Source organism: Oryzias melastigma, linkage group LG10 (genome assembly GCF_002922805.2).
Source record: "Oryzias melastigma strain HK-1 linkage group LG10, ASM292280v2, whole genome shotgun sequence".
Lineage (NCBI taxonomy): Eukaryota > Metazoa > Chordata > Actinopteri > Beloniformes > Adrianichthyidae > Oryzias > Oryzias melastigma.
Window position 1 is genome coordinate 4,991,003 of NC_050521.1, and position 19,302 is coordinate 5,010,304.

Genomic DNA, 19,302 nt, shown 5'->3' on the forward strand with positions numbered 1-19,302 from the left:
CAATAATGCTGCATAACTTCGACTAGATTACAGCAAAAATAGTAAAAAAGATCACTTGAATCAGGTTGTCAGTAGCGTCAAACTGACAGCAGGGGGCAGTGTGGCTAAGACTGCATGTTTTGCTGCCTAAAAAGGTAGAAGAAGAGATGGGAGGAGAAAAGTGTTTCCTTCTTGTTGACGATAAGCTGTCAGAGCTGACGTTTGTTGGCTGAATAAACAGGAAAAGTGGGAACCTTTAGGCAGCTGAACCCCAAAGACTTGCCAGCGCAGCGAAATTAACCTACTTTTGGTACAGTGACGAATTTATTTTTTATTATTTCGTCCCAATCCAGAACATGACATTAGTTCCGTTCAAAGAAGCTAACAGTTAGCAGGCACTTTCCTACGAGGAGGAATTCAGTTTTTACTTAGTTTTGTTCTTTTTATAAAAACAAAAATGTTGAATATATCTAAGTTACTATCTTGAAATAACTTAAAATGCTAAAACATACGAATAATGTTTGTCGGAATGTCTTTCTTTTCTGTCGTACTTTGAGGTTGAAGACAGAGGAGAATGACAGACTAGTCACGAGAGATATGTTACAACAATGTCCATAAAACTATGCTTTGTTTGTAGTTTTTACAGTTAAATCTCTCCTTTGTTATTTGATATTTCTATTACTCTACTGTGGCATTTAAACTATTTTTTGTGGGGGAAATCAACAGCTTTTGGATCATTAGTATAAACCTGAAAAGTTGTTAGAAACTGAGATTATCATTTGTAACAAAGAAGTTTTGCATTTTCAGTTTCAGAATCAGTTTTACTAGCCAAGTACATTGTATATTTACAAGGAATTTGGTTCCAGTGTCTTGTGCTGATATTGTAAAAATCAACCAGAAGATCACACCTTTTACACTGGAGTCAGTGTTATTTGAAAAACAAGCAATAATATTGATGCATATTGACTTGGTTAAATTATTTTTTTTCTTTTTTTAGTGCTTTTTAGCTGATAAAACAGATTTGTCTATATGAATGTTTAATCAAAAAACAACAACGTTATTTTATCTTTTAATGTATAAACACTACATTTGACTTTTACAATGTATTTTTTTCTCAGATTTCTGTGATGTTAAATTTCCAAATGTTTTTTCATTGCTAAGCTTCATATTGTGTTTGTGCATTAAATTGACCCATTGTTCAGCATGGTCTTTTTTTTAAGAAAAGCAGCTTAAGAGAGAAACTATGCTTTTTTTAACATAAAGAGAAATTATTCTATAAACAACACATACAAATTAATTTTACTAAATTATTGCGTCTCTTCATGGAATATAGTGAGTGACTGATGGGCAATTGTCTCTTTGAATATCTTTAAAAAAATATTAAATCAACTCATGTTTATTTCCTGAATACAAAATAGCCCCTGGTAGATCTGTGTCATGGCTTCAGAAAAATGTTGAGTTTAGTTTCTTACAATTGGGTATGTTCTTTCTTCCAGGATCTGTTGTCAACATGTTGTCAGAAGGAAGCTCTTTCATGAAGGGGATGGTCATGGGAGGCCTCTTCTGCCTGCTGCTGTCCCTCCTGGGCACCTTCAGTCCCATCAGTGACTCCAAGACAGACAGCCATCATCATCACCACGTCAAAGCAGCAAGTAAAGAGGAGCTTAGCAGACGCTTCTCTGATAGTCAAGTTCAGGAATTGAACAATCAAGTTCAGGTCTATTGCGTCATTATGGTTCAGCCAAAAACCCTCATTTATTGGGCGACGGTTATAGAAACCTGGAGCAAACATTGCGACAAGGCCGAGTTTTACACATCAGAGTCATCTAAGGCTCTTGAAGCGATTGACCTAAAGGAAAATGATGACTGGGCAAGGTTACGAAAAGCTCTAAAGCATGCTTATGAGAACGCTGGGGACATGCGCTGGTTCTTTGTGGCCCAACCCACCACATTTGCCATCATTGAAAATCTAAAGTATCTTATTCTCACAAAGGATCCAGATGAACCATTCTACCTGGGCAAAACGATGAAGTCTGGGGAGCTTGACTACGTGGCATATGATAGCGGCATCGTTCTGAGCTACGAAGCTCTGAAAAGGCTCATCAACGTGTTCCAGGATGAAAGTAAATGCCCAGAAAAAGGTCGTGCTCTGTGGAAACTGAGCGAAGACAAGCAGCTGGCCGTGTGTCTCAAATACACGGGCGTGTTCGCAGAAAACGGAGAAGATGCGCACGGAAAAGGCTTATTTAACAGCAGGACTGTTGACAGCTTGATAGCAGATAGTATAAAGGAAAACCCCAACGATGTGGTGGAGGGCTGCTGCTCCGACTTGGCGGTCACATTCAGCGGGATGTCCCCGAATCAGATGCACGTCATGATGTTTGGCGTTTACAGACTTCGCCCGTATGGACACGATTTTCATGACTCTTTAGTATTCTACCCTCCAGAGGGGTCAGACAATGACTAGACACATTCCCTCAACCTGGATGTCGTGTTTTTTTTTTAATCTTTCTGCTGCTGTGATGGCAAGCTGAACTTTAGGGTAATGTCTTTCTTAAGCTGTTTGTAAAGTTGGACTCTGTATGGGAACTTTTATGTACATTTGTACCTTTTGCACTTGACCTAATCAAAATGATGAGTGTTTAGTCTTTTGAATGCGAACAGAGCAGGGAAATCTTGTTATTCCAGTAATTTTTTTTTTCAGGTTTGAACTGTCATCTCACCAAAAAAAATCTATTTCAAACGTCATTTGGGCTGTTGGTTTGAGCTTGCATGTTCTCTATGATCTTCCTTGAATTTTCTCATGTTTTGGGGCTTCCACTGACAGTAAGAAAAAAACTCTCAATTGAATGTAAGTAGAAATTGATGATAAAAGGAGTCCAAGTTAGCATTGCTTTGTTTCTATGTACTTTTGTACTGAATCAGTACCACATTGTAATCAAAGACAAAAAGGGGGGAACCAATTCATTAAAAAGCATTTGTGCTGAGCACCTGTTAGTGGAGCTGAAGGAACCCGCTCATTTTCTAATGTGCTTTCATCAGAACAGTAAAACTGTTGGTGATTGTCAGAAAAATACTTGAAATAAAGGTTTGTTCTTTGGCTTCACATTAGGCCTTCCGTTTTATTGACTCCCACAAGAGGCACAGGACAAAGTGTTTTTGAGTTTGGATATTTCTTAACAGCACAAATGATAAATTATTCATGATTTGTTTTATAAAATAAAACTGGATATGGATTTGGGATTTTCTTCTTTTCTATATATTTTACATTTTCCTTAATGAAAAAAATGCTGGCACATTTTACCAACGATTGTTACCGTATTTTCCTAATTATTATGTCCTATTGGCGACATTATAGCTTAAAACATCCATGATTAGAGAAATAACTTGAGTAAAGCATGTTTTTTTTAGGTTTTAATTTTATATTAGGTAGCGGGTTTTTCTCCTCCAAAATTACTATTGGTTAAACTGAAATCAAACATTTTTTGTTAATTTTTTTTAATTGGTTTCTGCATAGGACTAAATTCCAGAGATAAAAGTCACCTTTTAAAATGACATTTTTGTGTTGCATTAAAATATAGCAGGAAGTATTGTAGCAGCTATGGAGTAAAATAACTTACACTTAGAATTTTAAAGTGTCAGTTTAACTTTTTTACTTCAAAATCAGCAGAACATTAAAAGCTGAACTTGTAATTGAGAACACTTGAAAGACAAATTCACAAAGACAATAACATTTAAAAATCAGCTGTGTCTTCTTGGCGCTCCTTAAGTCAATAAATGAGTATGTCCACATCCTGTTTGGAAATGTTGACTTAAGAACATAAATATTACTTAGGGCAATATTAACCTAACCTGGTAATGTAATTAAGAATGCATTTCTTCACTAGCAGTTGGTTTTCTACAATAAGGCTATTTAAATCAACCACACAACAACTCACAGTTTGAAATTGAAGATCTTTTATTGTGTTTGTGTATCGTGACGGCTGATGTAAAGCCTCCAGCAGGTTACACACTTATATGCAGGTGTAAACAGCCTGTGTTTCATAGTGCAGAGCTTTACGTTTTGTTTTGGAGGTCTGGATGAGATGCTGCATTACTTATAGGTCTTCATGTGCCACAATCCATCGTTTAGATAGTGCACGTTCTCTATTCCAATTCCCTTGTTGACTTTTTCTCTGTTAAAATAAAGCAAAAGAGCAGACTGAGAACAAGTCTTGGGAGATGTTTAGCAACGATAAATTTGGTTTAGTATAGCAGCCTTACATGTCTTCTGCTGACATCTTCATCACACCAACACAAAGTGCATGCTGCTTTCCCTCTGCCATAATGGCCTACAGCAACCTGTTAAGGATAATCTTAGATTTTATTAGTAAAATAGGTCAAAATGTTGAACATTTTTTACAGGCAGAGAGTTAAAAAAAAATGTGCATCAAAGGATACAACTACAGTGTCAGAACCAGCAGGGTAGAGTTTAGCACCAGGTGACGTCAACCCAGGACACATAATATTTGCACCACTTAAGACAAATTTGATGGCCCCTTTGTCCACTTGCTGGTGTGGGAGGATGAAAGGATCTGAGAACAGAAGGAAAATATTAAAATCCAAGGCTGTATAAGCAAGACTCATCGGAAAATCTCACATTTATGCAGGAGCCTGAGCGTGGGGTAGAACGGTCCTTCTCTTTGTCTGAAGAAAAGCAGCTCTCCGTTCACAGTTAGGATTTCAATGTGTTCGTGGCTACATGGAAATCAAACAACACAATTAAATAAAGAACAGACACTCAACATGGAAACACTGTCAAAAGACGCCGAGCATACCATCTGACTATTTTGACAGGGTCCTTTTTTGGCATGATTTGATTGAGCCATGGCTCAATGTCAGGAAACTGATCCAACAGTTGATTTTTTATGCCTTTGATCACAGATGTTTTCAGTTGGATACAGTTGGACACATTTTCCTTCTCATCAAATCTGGAAAAGATGAAAAGAACATATGCTAATGTGTTGGAAAACGGTTAATAATCAGACTTAGACTATTCTTTTTCGCTCACGCTATCATTTCAAGTACTTGAAGATAAAAGCTACATGTTTACCACGATTAAACACCGCTGTCATTAGCAAAAAATCATTTCCATAAACACCAAAGCGCTGCTGCTGTTTCCATGTTAGCATTAGCAACCAAAGCTAGCTAACACGAAAAGAAAATAACCAGAAACTCACTTCTTAAACATTCTCACGGGTTCCCGACTAAGCTTTCTGTAAGTGTGTCGACGCTCTTTTGCAATCTCTCTTCGCTAAGAGTAAAATAATCAACATATAAAACTACTAATCTATTAGATTTATCCGAGCCACGCTTGTTTGGAAGTAGTGGGCTAGTCGTTCCTGTGTTGCTTCATTTTACGACGTTTAGCAGCGATGCGCGTCTTTTCTGTAACCTTGGAAACCAGCGAGATCCGATGCCTACAAGCCTACGATACAAGCACAACGCAATTACACATTGCTTTCAGGGACATTGCTAATTCTGATACATTGAAAATAAAATAATAAAATAAAATAAATAAATGAAGTTTGGTAAAGTGATTTTACATTTATTTATTAATTTTTTTAGTATATCTGTTATAAATGTGTATGTGTATTTGTTACTCTTTTTTGTTTAAATTTAACAGAAAGTTATTTAAAACACAATCAAGGTTACTTTTTCTAAAACATTCAAAAACAAAACAAAAGAAAGTTAAAAACTTTGTTAAGTGAACTATAATTTTGCTTGCATGTGTTTAACTCTTTTTTAAGTTTCTTTTCTTTCAGTTTGTAGTTTATTTATTATTATCATAAGAATAAGACAGAAAAATAAAATACTTATTGTAAATATATTATAATAATACTGTATTTTTCAAGTGTTTTTCATTCCGTGTGTTTTCAGGCTGTAAATCTGGATTACTCTATACATTGTTAAAACTATGCCTAACTTTTGTTTTACAAAAACTACTGGAATGTTAAAATAATGAAAATGTGCTTTTAAGTAATTGTCTGTCTGTCTGTCTGTCTGTCTGTCTGTCTGTCTATCTATCTATCTATCTATCTATCTATCTATCTATCTATCTATCTATCTATCTATCTATCTATCTATCTATCTATCTATCTATCTGGCGCCCTCTAGAGGTCATGTCAGTTACAGCACATCGGTGAGTGTAGAAAAACACGCTTGTGCAAAAAGTAATTTTGTGCAAAGTACTTCCGGTGAGGTCACCGACGAGTTTTTAACGGGCGATTTTTTTCTTGCATTTGCCTATGATCGTTTTTCGTTTTTTAAAGACTTTTTGCTCAACTACATTTACATTCGTCCTGTAAATAATAGTGTTCGTCGGTCGCTGCGTTGACCCACTCTCGTACAACGACTTTACGACGCGGTTAGCCAACAGAGGCCAAAAGAGGAAGCAATAGCCAACCATCTTTATTCCTACACTAGCAATAACAAGAGAGACCAGGCTAGGTTCAAGTGGAGCTGACTTGTTTGCAGTTTTATTGTCTATTTTCTACCGGATGAAAAGAAAAACTGAGTAAAACCTTCCTGTGTTAAAACAGACTAAAGGTTTCGGACGCGGTGCTCTTTCTCCGGCAACTCTGGAAGTTTCTGATCAGAAGACTGGCTGTTAAGAATTAGTATTCCCCGTTTTTTCATGTTTCCAACAGGTTTATCTTCCCCTAATCCCCCACCACAGCCAACCCAGGAGGCTAGACCGACGGCTACTGATGTCAAAAGCGGTAGTGGAAACATCACATCTCCGAAGAAGAGGAAAATAAACGGTTCAGAAAGGGGAGACACAAGTGACACCATCTCGTCCTCCTCGCCTCCCAAAGCCCTGAATTCCTCCTCCGGCTCCCCCGCCGCGCTGCACATTCAGAAGAAGTTAAGGTTCGAGGACTCGGTGGATTTCATTGGGCTGGATGTGAAAATGGCTGAGGAGGCTGCCGCCGCGGCCAACGCCGCGTCTTCGTGCTCCAACAACAAAAGCAAAGCCGTGTTCCTGGCCGGCGGCGTGGGGCACCACGCGAACGGCTTGACGAAGACCGCAGGGTCTGGCACCTTCTCCAGCAGCAAACCCGGAGCTGCCAAGAAACTAGTCATCAAGAACTTCCGAGGTACCAACACACTGCGATGAGATCCCAAGCCTCTGCATTTAACCTGTGGCCTGACACCTTGACTCATCATGACCCACAATTATGTCTGTGCTTTTAATACACCAGTTCATTTAGACCTATAAAAATGTTCTCAACTAGTAATCATAACATAACAGGTGTATAGCAATTCATTTTAACAATAACTATTCATATCATAATTTATAGTTCATATTCGATCCGATTCACTGACCTAAAGTCATCTTTATCCAACAGTCTGACTCAGACATAAATACCTGAACAGTGCAGGTGAAGCTTTCCTTGTGTTTCTTGCAAGATAATCAATTAAAATGTGTGTACAAACAAGTAAACAAGAATGAATGTCAAATCCATTCACATTTTAGTTTCATAAAGTTCAGCCCGCTGTTGTTTTATAACACAAACAGAACATTCTACCACACTGTATGGTCACATCTTTCCAAAAGATGTGTTGTCTGTGTTGATTAGATTAAAAACTTCTCAAACAGATCAATCTGGTCGTATCGTAAAATATAAATCAATTAGGTCGATTAATCGTTACACCCCAAATAAAACAACATGATCGATGTCTTTATTGTCATTTACTTTTTGATTGTTTTTTTAAGGACTCAAATATGGTCTCGTGGATATTGATGTAAATATTTAATCATAGTTTTGTTTTCCTATTGGACAGATATTTCAATGACAGAAGTAAAACGGCATCAAACAGCTTGATTTAGTAATAAAGCTATAACATTAGTTATTTCATGTTATTATGTCACATATCTAATTATATTTTGTTTATTGTCCAGTAAAATAGAACAACTCTCTGACAGATTTACATTAAAAATGAAACATTTACCTGGATCAGGTGCTCTCCACCAGTAAGAAGCCCTCGTCTGGGTTCTTGAGGTCTGGATTTGCACTCTCCTGGTATGGGTTTGAAGTTTCCTTGAGTTACGCTTTTTTCTTGTTTTGCAGAAAAACCCAAGTTACCGGAGAACTACACACAGGAAACCTGGCAGAAATTGAGAGAGGCGGTGGAGGCCATCCAGAACAGCACTTCCATCAAGTACAACCTAGAGGAGCTTTACCAGGTATCAACCTCAGACCCAGACGGCTTAGCACTGCAGGGGGAAGGTGTCACTTAGGTTTATTGTTGAGAAGTATCTGAGCTTTTATATGGAAGTTCGTGTCACCTCACCCCTCTGCTAAGCACAGTGGTGGAATCATTATGATCTGGGCTGATGCAAAGACTACAATGACTTCATGTGCAGAAATGTATCAAACTTTTGCAGCTGCCTAATCAATTTTGCTGACAGTTTTAGTTGAAATGTTCTTTTCCTAAACTTCCTATTTCTAATGCAACCGCTCTGCTGGCATGAGTGTAACAATGTTTTTGTGTTTTAATCAGGCTGTGGAAAACCTCTGCTCCCATAAAGTATCTGCCAAGCTTTACAAACAGCTGAGGGCTGCGTGTGAAGATCACATCAAGGCCCAAATCGATCAATTCAGAGAATATCCTTCTCAGTTTAAGTTCTCCTTCAGTGTGGATGGAGTTGGAGTTTTATTTATTTATTTATTTTTTGAATATCCAGTGAAAGTCATGTTGGACACTCTGGTTTTCTCTTAACCTTGTGCTTACGGATGCCCTCGACAGTGTTCTTTTCCTGAAGAAAATCGACAAGTGCTGGCAAGATCACTGCAGACAAATGGTAAGTTATGGGATAACATTTAGATCCAACTTTGATAAACTCATTTTTATGATGTTGTATTTTGCTGATTTGCAACAAAGTTTTATGAAAAAAAAATACAGTGAAAATACAGTTTTAGTGTGATAGTCGACACATGAGAGTAGATCATTGATCACTGAACCTCTTCTGGGTGTGTCTTAACCTATACTCTGGGTTAAAAGCAAACAGCAGAAGGAAATGCTCCCTAGAAATCACATTCTGGCCATTTGTATTGTGATGTTTGTAAGCTTTCATTTAACAGTGAAGGGGAAAAGTCAGTGTTGTTTCATGTAAAATAGTTCCTAATATTTCATAAATTTGAGGTTGTTACAGTGGACTCTTAAGATCACACTCTGAACCTGAGTTATACATTTACTGTGCAAATTCTCTAGAATAAAAAAGTGTTAAAAAAAAGTATAATTATTAACGGTTTTTACATTGAAATAATTTAAAGACCCACTCCAAACATCTTCTGATCTCTTGTAAAAGTGTTCCCAGTGGCCCATTCATTATGATCATGCCACTTTCAGCCAAAATCAAAAATCCTGTGTCGTTTTTTTTAAACCTAGTTTCTGCAGAGTGGCTGGAGTTCATTAGAAATTCAGAATGGTGTGGAGTGGGGAGCTTGTGGCCCTCTGTCACAAATCAATCCCCTTTCTTTACAAATTTAATTTTTTAATCTGTTCCTGATTTACAACAATTTGAATAAACAAAGGCAATTTAAAATTTAATTCCCCTTATATGTCATCTATCATCAGAAAATGCTACAAGGACACAATAAAACACTATTTTTCATCAGAGTGGGTCGTTATATTTGTTAATTCTAAATCTTCATTTGCATGATTAAAAGGCAGTAATTTACTAAACAATAAACCAAAGTATGCAATAAAATTCACAGTAGTTGCTTTACTGTCCTTGCAGTCAATATTTAGCATATATTGACTCCTTGATCATCGGTGAGACAGTCAGATCTATTGTCAACATGGAGTAAAGCAATCAAGTAAAAAACAAACTGATAGAAGTAACTGTAAAGAAAATGTAGGATGATGTCAGTACACTCCAAATTGTTCTCTGGATGTGAAACGTTTTCTCATCCATTTCTGGATTTTCCCAGAAAAAGAAACAATTTTGTGAAATTATTATTATTCGGGGGGGCAGTTCCATTAGTTTCTTTCAATTTAGATACAAAACCGTTAATATGAATAAAATACATTGTTTTATTTTTAGATTGTTGTGAATGTTTTGTCCTAAAAAGCCTAGAAACACATTTCCCCTTCTGCTTACAAAACAGTATTAAAAAAAGGACAAAATAATAAAATAATTTCAATCTTTGAGCTTGATTTTAATGCTTTATCATTTTTGTTGTTTTTCAGATCATGATTAGGAGTATATTTTTGTTTTTGGATCGCACATATGTTTTACAGAATTCAATGTTGCCATCAATTTGGTAAGTCTTCAGCCGTCTTTGTTGCTGTCACTCACACACGAGCCTCATTTATCTAACGTTGAACCGCCCCTGTGGGTTCTCCAGGGACATGGGTCTGGAACTGTTTCGGTTCTACATCATCAGCGATTTGAAGGTCCAGAGTAAAACCATCAACGGGATCCTGCTGCTCATTGAGAGGGAACGAAACGGAGAGGCCATAGACCGCAGTCTGCTGAGGAGCCTGCTGAGCATGCTCTCTGACCTGCAGGTACCTGTGCATCATTATTTGTTGGAGGTTGTGGGATCATTTTCTACGGAGCCCCTAAAGGGACATCGAAATAAAAAAAATGCTCACCAGATGTCCCTTCTCTGTAATATTGTGATTAGGTTTAAATTTTACTCAACATGTTAGGATGACAGAAGAAAGATGATCTGCCGAGATGAAGCTTTGTAAATGTGTTTGTTGTAAACTACACCTAGTTGATAAAAAAAACAAAAAAATGTGTTGTTTCTGTTTCTGACAGATTTATCAAGATTCCTTTGAGCAGCGCTTTTTGGAGGAAACAAACCGATTGTACGCTGCAGAGGGACAGAGGCTGATGCAGGAGAGAGAGGTGAATTTTGAAAACCAATGCTCTAGAGACACACTTCTAAATCTCTTATTAGGTTCTAATATGTCAGGAAATCTGTTTAGTTTTTAAAACTATAATGATCAAAGTTGTTGTTCTAGAGTATTTGCTCCAAAAAATAATCAATTAGTTTGGAGAAACTGAAGATTTTATGACTTAGCAAGATTTTATTAGCTTACATTCATGCACTACAACACTTTGATCCACTCATTTGGCTGTTTACTACAGACTGTATAAATGTGTTTGGTGTAGCTCATCTTATTTCAGTTAACTATGCATACAGAGTTTTGATATGTGATTTTTTTTTTTTTTTTTTAAGGTTCCAGAGTATCTCCACCATGTTAACAAACGTCTGGAGGAAGAGGCTGACAGAGTAATCACATATCTAGACCAGAGCACACAGTAAGTGTTGGTCTTTACTCTCCACCAGCCTTTCCTGATCGTGGAACTTTAGTTTTTTTTTTCTTTTCTTTTTAGAAAACCTCTCATCGCTACAGTAGAGAAGCAGCTGCTTGGCGAACATCTCACAGCGACTCTTCAAAAAGGTACACGGCAGCAGCTTTTTCCTCACACAATGATGCATTCATAGCTTTTCATTCATAGCTTTTCTAGTTTGAAGTGAACGTTCCCGATGGATTTGGATTGAAAGAAAGGGTCTGACGTTTGTTGTTGGGATCCTGCAGGGCTAACTCAACTTCTGGACGAGAACAGAATCCAGGATCTGTCTCTTCTCTATCAGCTTTTCAGTCGAGTACGAGGTGGTGTTCAGGTGCTCCTGCAGCACTGGATAGAGTACATAAAGGTCAGTGATTTGAAGACAGAACTATGCTGAACACAAAGAAAAACAATGTTTTTCTTCTTTGGTATCTTGGTCTTTTTCCGTTGCCTTGACTTCTCCTTCCCAGGCCTTTGGCAGCACAATCGTTATCAACCCAGAAAAAGACAAAACAATGGTGCAAGAACTGCTTGACTTCAAAGATAAGGTGGATCACATCATTGACGTGTGCTTCATAAGGAATGAAAAGTTTGTTAACGCTATGAAGGAGGCTTTTGAGACGTTCATCAACAAACGGCCAAATAAACCAGCAGAGCTCATAGGTTAGCAGCCAATTGTTTTTTTTTTCTAACCGTCTATACCAAACTGTGACTACACAAGCAATAAATATAATCTAATGTACTTATTATTTAAACAGCAAAACATGTGGATTCAAAGCTGAGAGCAGGAAACAAAGAAGCAACAGATGAAGAACTGGAGAAGATGCTGGATAAGATCATGATTATCTTTAGATTCATCTATGGTAATGTTTTCTTTCCACTGTTTCTATCCATTCTTTCTTTTTTTGTCATCTAATGATGTGTTCATATTAAAGGAAAAGATGTGTTTGAGGCCTTCTACAAAAAAGATCTGGCAAAGAGGTTGCTGGTGGGAAAAAGTGCCTCGGTGGACGCCGAAAAGTCGATGTTATCAAAGCTAAAGCACGGTCTGTTGAGTTCAGCTGTGTCACATCCAGGCAAAGGTGATGCCGAATGCACGCTGACCTTTGACCTGCTCCTCTGTCTTTGATTCAGAATGTGGAGCCGCGTTCACCAGCAAGTTAGAGGGAATGTTCAAGGATATGGAGCTCTCTAAAGACATCATGGTGCAGTTCAAACAGGTAAAGGCACCACAGTTTCACCTGTGCTGCATAGATCGGTCATTTTACCCTAAAACTCCATTCCAATCATATACTTTTGAAAATTCCTAATGGCCTTTTATTTATTGTTATGCCTTTTTGGACAAAATAAAAAAAACCCTGTGTTGTTTTCTAGGACATAGTTTCTGCAGAGCGGCAGGAGTTCATTAGAAATTCACTTCTGGTTTGTGGGTGGGACTGTTAAGGCAAAGTAGCTCTCTCTCAGCAATTTACAGCCCCTCACACTCCCAACATAACATTACGGAGGCAGTATTGGAGGTGTCCAGCAGTACAGTTTGGAGGGAGATGCCGGCTTGAATGCATCAGAATGGAGAACAGTGAGCTTGTACCTGCCCGGCGTACGTTCTGCATCACAAATAAGCTCTCTTTGAAATAAATTAAATAAAGAAATATTCAGAAATGCCGTTTTTAGCTGATTTTTTTATATATATAAACGTCCTCCATCATTAGAAAAATGCCCAAATAACATTTTAAAATCACCAAAAACACAATTGTCATCAGAGTGGATCTTTAAAAAAAAGAATCTGAACACTAATTATTATCAAATCCCTATTCTGGGGTGAGAATGTCCCACAAAACTGTAAGGTACAAAGTTTGTTTACTGAGAAGGCTGACCAACAAAGATCTGATTACATCAAATCAACAAAAAGCAACAGCAGTAAACATTTAAAAATCAAACCTTTTAAAGGTCAAAAGTAAATCTGTGATGCACTTCTTACATATTTCTGCTCCAACAAAATGTAGACTCAATTTAAGACGACATTGATTTTTTGCTCTTGAGAGAATTTAAGAAAAGCAATGTTCATGAATCTGAAAGGGGCACATTAAAAGGTAAACACAATGGTTGCCATAATAAAGTGAACACTGTAAGTTACACTGGATTCCCGGTAAATTAAGGTGGATTTAAACTTCTGCTTTAGCATTACTTGTTGCACAAGGATTTGAACAAAGCAGCATTACTGTGTTGCAAAAGGAATGAGTCAGTCTTTATTTCTACAGATACGTTGGTAACAACTAAATAGTACACTTAAACACAAAGGGAGCTTATTTATTAAAAAGGTTCTATTATGTAGCATTTTTAGGTGAAATCCAGAGCGTTTTGATCATTGATTGCTTTGGTCCATAGCAGTCTAAAATGTTATTAACTGACAATTAAATAATACACATTTCATAATATATTTTTTTAAACATAATAATATTTCTGTTTCATCATTCCGATTATTTGAAAGTTACTTTAACTGCAGCTTTCAATCACCGCTTTTAATTAAAATATTTATTTATTTGACTCAACTTTGTAACTCTTTTCTCTTAAAAAAAAAATGTTTGCCTCCAAAGATAATGTATATTTGGGTTTACTCTGCACCAAAAGTCCTGCCCACATCTTGGAGGCAACATTTCTGATGAACTACTGCCGCTCTGCAGGAACTATGTCCTAGATAAAAACAAAATTTATCTTCTGTGCCAAAAATAATTCATCATAATTAAAGAACCACTTTTACAATAGATCAAAAAATGATCAGTGCTACTTTACAAACAAGGAGATCAAACATGGAAGTTGGATTGAAGTTCCAAAAAGAAAATCACGAGTCTGTTTTTCCGTAGTACATGCAGTGCCAAAACATTCCTGGGAACATTGAGCTGACGGTGAACATCCTCACCATGGGCTACTGGCCAACGTATGTGCCGATGGAAGTGCATCTGCCTCCGGAGGTGAGTGCTGAGCTCTGTTGTTTCCACAAGGGAAGTCCTCGTGCTCTAAAATCTTTGGCTCTGCTCCTCTTTTTTCCAGATGGTGCGACTGCAAGAGATCTTTAAGACTTTTTACCTGGGCAAACACAGCGGCCGGAAGCTGCAGTGGCAGTCAACGTTAGGCCACTGTGTTTTAAAAGCTGAATTCAAAGAGGTTCATAGCTTTATTTTTTATGAAGAAAGTTTAAAGAATTTGCATTTTTTTATTAAATTAAATTTCATTTGGGTGTTTTTTGTTCCAAAAGGGAAAGAAGGAACTCCAGGTGTCACTTTTTCAAACTCTGGTGCTGCTGATGTTTAATGAAGGGGAAGAGTTCAGCCTGGAAGAGATCAAACTAGCCACAGGAATAGGTTTGTGTTACTTCAGCAGGATTTTTTAAAAATCTTCTGTGAATAGAAAATTTGTTAATTTAGTCATGTGGATCACTATTGGCGCCTTTTGTTTGGCAGAGGATGGTGAACTGCGCCGGACGCTTCAGTCGCTGGCTTGTGGGAAAGCTCGAGTCCTCACCAAAATCCCAAAAAGCAAAGACGTGGAGGACGGGGACAAGTTTTCCTGCAACAACGACTTCAAACACAAACTCTTCAGGATCAAGATAAACCAGATTCAGATGAAAGAAACGGTATTACAGTTGTTTCATAACACCTGTAACCTTCCAAATGCAGAGCGACTTTAAACTGGTTTTCCCTGCAGGTGGAGGAGCAAGCCAGCACCACGGAAAGGGTCTTTCAGGATCGACAGTATCAGATTGATGCCGCCATCGTACGGATCATGAAGATGAGGAAGACTCTGAGCCATAATCTCTTGATGTCGGAAGTGTATAACCAGCTCAAGTTCCCTGTCAAGGTAACAAGAAATATAGGAAAGTTTGGATTCTTCTGAGTGAAATTTAAAATTCTCTTTTCAAGTGCAATATTCCAACTTTAAAGTCAGAATTGGTGAATGTGTCATGATCATCACAACATATCTGGTGATTTTCTGATACTGTTATAGTATAGTAGTGCTAACTTTTAAGGAAAGTTGCATTAATTGTAGGGCTTGGTATCGATTAAAAAAATTAACTGCTAATCTGGAAAAGATTTATCACAATTAATCACCATTGATTTTTTTTTTTTTTTGATTAAAGTATTTTCCAGCCACTTATTATCTCCAAATAATCATAATATGAAATTGCATGTAAAATTGTACATTTAGAACGTTTATTTTTAACCCCTTTGGAGCCAAGGGTGTAAAACTCAGTTTTTGTCTATATTTGAATTTTCTGTATGTTCAATTTGAAAGACTACCTGCTTTCTTATTTGGTATCATTTCAATCAGCATAACCACCTTCTATTTTGTCATTTTTTTTCCATGTTGTATTCACACACTAGACATAAAATCATGCAAAAACGGAAAATCCAATTTGGAAAAATTTGATTAATTTTGCTGTGGAAACCCCAAAAATCTTTAACAAACTGTTATTACAACATAGAATGGAAGTTTTAGGTGTAACTTTAGAAAAACAACGAGGATAAAATTTGTCAACAAACTAGTCAACATGTTTTTGAATGAAAAACTCTCAAAGTATAGCTGAAGGACTAGATGTGTTCAAAATACTTAAACTACTGTAAATACTGTAACTTTTATCCATCTATCAAATGTTTAAAGAACTGCATCCCATTCATTTTAAAGTTGATTTCAGGGTATTGAAGGTTAAATATTTTTGAAGGTCCCCTCCTATTTCAGTCAGTTATAGTTGTACAATAAATCTCTAAAAAGTTCATGTTTTCTTTGGGAGAACAGTCTTACAAACTAGTTTATCATTTTTCTAGAACTTAAATTTACCTAGAGTCTGTAGAATCTAAGCTGTAGCTGTTTGGCAGTCTGACTGGGAATGTCACATAATCATGTAGTTTGTGACTTTTTCTCGTTCACTTTTGAGCAGAATTGTGCAGATCAAATTGACAAAACAAATCTGTTCTTGTCTTTACGCTCACTTAAACTATTACAAACAAGCTCACAAAAAAGGGACTTTTAAGATAGGGGAGCGTGTTAATTATTTTCATCCCATTTCAAAGTACAAACACCACTCTGTGAGGCTTCATGTGTTCACTCCTGTCTGTTTTTTTCCTTCAAGCCTGCTGACCTGAAGAAGAGGATAGAGTCTCTTATTGACAGAGACTACATGGAGCGTGACAAGGAAAACTCCAACCAGTACAACTATGTGGCCTAAAGAAAAGACGAACTGCAGTCGGTTCATTTGGGATGAAAGCCCTCCGAGTGATCGGCCTTTGAATCTTTTTTCCTCCGGTGGATGTACGCCGTTATTCCTTTCACCGCAGCAACCGACAAGCCGGTGGCGACCGCTCCACAGGGTTTTTCGTTGGAGGTCTTGTGATCCTGTGGACTGCATGGCCACAGAAAAAGAGAATATCTCCCATATTTCTCAGCACTTCTGAGAAAACTCGGACAAAGACAACACAGTTCAGTTTACTGTCTTTTTTTTTTTTTTAATGGAGAGGAAAAATATTTATTTTCAAACTTAGATTCTTTGTCCATAGTTTGTTATCAAGTTGTTTTTCCCCCTTCTTGTTCATCCCATTGCTAATATTGACACACCAATTAATGCTCTAAATGTACATCGTTTGATTAAAAAAACAGGATTCACATGCCTGTTTCCAACACTTGGCGAGGATCGCACCGATGGACAGTTTTTAAAAGGCTGTAAAGCCATAAGATAACGCAGTGATCATCAACACAACATGTTTAAGACTAGAGTTTGTGCCAAAAAAAAGCAGCACTTGTTTTGTTACAGGGTGTTTTTGAAGCAATTCAGTTGTATAAGGATATGGATACTATTGGTGACTTTTTTTTTCTCCCCTTTGTTTTCCTTTCTTTGTACATTTGTATACATTCATTATCCTTGACATTTTAAATGACCCACCTGACAGTCAAGTGCTTTATTGTTTTTTTTTTCTTTAAGGCATGAAAAAGTGAGTCTGTTAAGATTCTGATGCCATACTACATACTTTTATCTCTCCGTGTACGGCAGTCTGGCATTTATGACAAGTGGAGGGAAGTGATTGATTAGACACACGTTTGTATTAGCCTGTTAGACTTATTGATTCACATTAAAAAAATGAATCTGGGTTTCATTTTTATGTATATATATATATATACATTTTTTTTATTTAAATAATATATAACTTGATGACATTAGATCATATATTAGGATATCAAGCATTAAACTTTCTTTTTTTATTTAAAGAGCTTGATTATCATATATCAAGCACTAAGCTTTCATTTTTAGTTAGAGTTGACATTAGATCAAATATTAAGTGCTAAACTTTATTTAGAAAAATAATTTATCTAGTTGATATTAGATTATACATAAAGTAATTAACCTTTTTATTATAAAGATTATTTTGTCAATATTCGATCATATAGCAAGTAAACACTTTTTTATTTAAAGAGCATCTTTTTCAAGAATTTATCTTGTGACATTTGGTCATTTATTAAGAATTATTATTTATTAAGACATTAGATCATATATAAAAAACTAAACTTATTAACTTAAAGAATAGCTTGTTGACCTTGGATCATATTATAAGTGTTAAACTTTATTTAAAAAATAATTTATCTAGTTGACATATATTAAGGAATACCTTGTCAATATTAGATCATATATCAAGTATTGAAGTTTTTTTTTTTAAGAATATGTCCTGTGACATTTGATCATTTATTAAGAAATTAACTTTTTTTAAGAATATATATCCTGTCGACATTATATCATACATGAAACACCACTTTTTTTTTTTTTTTTTACATCATCAGGTTTCATAAATCATTAACTTTGACGGAGACCCAGCATACATAGTTCATTGTTTAACGAGGAAAAAAACAGAAGGCTGTGCTGGAGTCCGCACTGCTGCTGCTGCTGCTGTGTTGGAAACAGTCATATGACTTCCATTTCCTGGTACAGTCGGGCTCTAGTCATCTGCTGCTGACTGAGCGTCCTTCTGGACTGTTTTCATTTTCTTTCCTGCGATTGATGCCCAAACCAAAACGGCGATAATGTCCAGATTCTCCGCAGTCGTGTTGTTTCTCTCGTTTGGAATCGGTAGGTATCCTTAAAAACAAAAGATAATCGAAGTGTGAACTCTGTGATGTGTTAAACTTCTGGAATAATCCGGGCCTGACTGATCGGTACTTTTAGTAAATGTTACTCTTCAATATATCGTTATTTTGGATGAAATAACTTGATCTGGTTGCTAATTCTATCAAGATACCTTCAAACGGGTCACTTTCAGCTGCAGCGGCACCGCAGGTATAATTTGCTTTTGCACCTCGATAGGTATTTGTTACCTGCGTCAACATTCATTTGACGACTTTCATTTGATCCCGTTTTTATGAGACGAATATTTGGTGTCCTAAAATTAACTTTAATGCGGTCTATGTCATCAAACAAGTAAACAATTCACATTTAGGGTAACAAATTCTAAGCTAACCCCTGATAGCTACTGGTTAGGTAACACTTGTTTTGCTAGATTAGAGTGACTGTCTTTTGTGGTTCTTTTAATATATATATATTTAACATTGTCTCATTTGTGTTTAATCTTGAGTAACATTAGTATTTGACTTAAAAGCCAAAAGAGTTGCAAGTGCGGTGGAGTGGTTTAAAAGGAAAACAACCTTAAAGGTAGCTGTAGCTAGGTTAGCATTAGCATCATTTACAGCTCACAGTGGGATAGCATGTGACAGTGAAGCCACAACATGAGCGTTGAGCTAAAATTACACGCAGTCCACTGCGTTTAATCGTCTAGAAATACTTTTTTTGTCTTTAATTTTTATATATATATAAATAGTTGTGGCGACACATATGTGCTCGTATTAGCTGCTTAGCTTAAGCTAGTCCTCTCTATTTAATAGTTAAAAGGTTACTGTCATTGGGCTTTGATACACTTTCCTAAGTTTTTTTT

General features: G+C 36.6%; 4 protein-coding genes across 8 annotated transcripts in view; 3 read left to right on the forward strand and 1 right to left on the reverse strand.

The window, feature by feature from the left end:
• The first annotated feature begins 133 nt into the window (after nucleotides 1-133).
• c1galt1c1 (C1GALT1-specific chaperone 1) lies at nucleotides 134-3,090 on the forward strand. 2 transcript variants are annotated; one of them, XM_024284197.2, is made up of 2 exons: nucleotides 134-289; nucleotides 1,476-3,090. In XM_024284197.2, exon 2 carries the CDS (start codon nucleotides 1,490-1,492, stop codon nucleotides 2,444-2,446), a length of 957 nt encoding a protein of 318 aa, XP_024139965.1. In that variant the 5' UTR covers nucleotides 134-289; nucleotides 1,476-1,489; the 3' UTR covers nucleotides 2,447-3,090. The 2 variants fall into 2 exon arrangements, with proteins under 2 accessions (XP_024139965.1, XP_024139966.1); XM_024284198.2 differs by having other exon boundaries at nucleotides 137-285.
• Nucleotides 3,091-3,919: 829 nt separating this feature from the next.
• Nucleotides 3,920-5,399, reverse strand: mcts1 (MCTS1 re-initiation and release factor). Its single transcript, XM_024282858.2, has 6 exons — nucleotides 5,199-5,399; nucleotides 4,797-4,949; nucleotides 4,619-4,716; nucleotides 4,420-4,553; nucleotides 4,243-4,310; nucleotides 3,920-4,154 (listed from the first exon to the last, which is right to left on the reverse strand). Exons 1-6 carry the CDS (start codon nucleotides 5,207-5,209, stop codon nucleotides 4,073-4,075), a joined length of 546 nt encoding a protein of 181 aa, XP_024138626.1. The 5' UTR covers nucleotides 5,210-5,399; the 3' UTR covers nucleotides 3,920-4,072.
• A 798-nt stretch (nucleotides 5,400-6,197) lies between these two features.
• On the forward strand, nucleotides 6,198-17,472 carry cul4b (cullin 4B). The gene is made up of 20 exons (XM_024283794.2): nucleotides 6,198-7,118; nucleotides 8,094-8,209; nucleotides 8,527-8,630; nucleotides 8,758-8,827; nucleotides 10,219-10,292; nucleotides 10,377-10,539; nucleotides 10,796-10,885; nucleotides 11,220-11,302; nucleotides 11,378-11,445; nucleotides 11,584-11,702; nucleotides 11,806-11,998; nucleotides 12,094-12,198; nucleotides 12,271-12,381; nucleotides 12,470-12,555; nucleotides 14,197-14,304; nucleotides 14,384-14,497; nucleotides 14,589-14,694; nucleotides 14,794-14,966; nucleotides 15,038-15,190; nucleotides 16,461-17,472. The coding sequence occupies exons 1-20, from the start codon at nucleotides 6,656-6,658 to the stop codon at nucleotides 16,554-16,556; spliced, it is 2,595 nt and encodes an 864-aa protein (XP_024139562.1). The 5' UTR covers nucleotides 6,198-6,655; the 3' UTR covers nucleotides 16,557-17,472.
• Nucleotides 17,473-18,206: 734 nt separating this feature from the next.
• Nucleotides 18,207-19,302, forward strand: part of lamp2 (lysosomal-associated membrane protein 2) — a 12,629-nt gene continuing 11,533 nt past the window's right edge. Inside the window, exon 1 of one of the 4 annotated variants that reach the window (XM_024283592.2) lies at nucleotides 18,207-18,443. In XM_024283592.2, the coding sequence (XP_024139360.1) occupies nucleotides 18,398-18,443 (46 nt within the window). In that variant the 5' untranslated portion in view covers nucleotides 18,207-18,397. Of the gene's footprint in view, nucleotides 18,444-18,577; nucleotides 18,651-19,302 lie in introns of those variants that run through there. The other 3 variants (XM_024283591.2, XM_024283593.2, XM_036213932.1) reach the window with 3 other exon arrangements.

Excerpts from the sequence above, each read along its gene's own strand:
- c1galt1c1 (XM_024284197.2), top strand. The coding sequence starts at position 1,490 with ATGTTGTCAGAAGGAAGCTCTTTCATGAAGGGGATGGTCATGGGAGGC.
- mcts1 (XM_024282858.2), bottom strand. Across the intron at positions 4,717-4,796 it reads CCTGTCAAAATAGTCAGATG|CCACGAACACATTGAAATCC; the intron begins GTATGCTCGGCG and ends ATTTCCATGTAG. Across the intron at positions 4,155-4,242 it reads AAGATGTCAGCAGAAGACAT|AGAAAAAGTCAACAAGGGAA; the intron begins GTAAGGCTGCTA and ends TTATTTTAACAG.
- cul4b (XM_024283794.2), top strand. The coding sequence starts at position 6,656 with ATGTTTCCAACAGGTTTATCTTCCCCTAATCCCCCACCACAGCCAACC. Across the intron at positions 8,828-10,218 it reads AAGATCACTGCAGACAAATG|ATCATGATTAGGAGTATATT; the intron begins GTAAGTTATGGG and ends GTTGTTTTTCAG. Across the intron at positions 12,382-12,469 it reads GTTATCAAAGCTAAAGCACG|AATGTGGAGCCGCGTTCACC; the intron begins GTCTGTTGAGTT and ends TCTTTGATTCAG.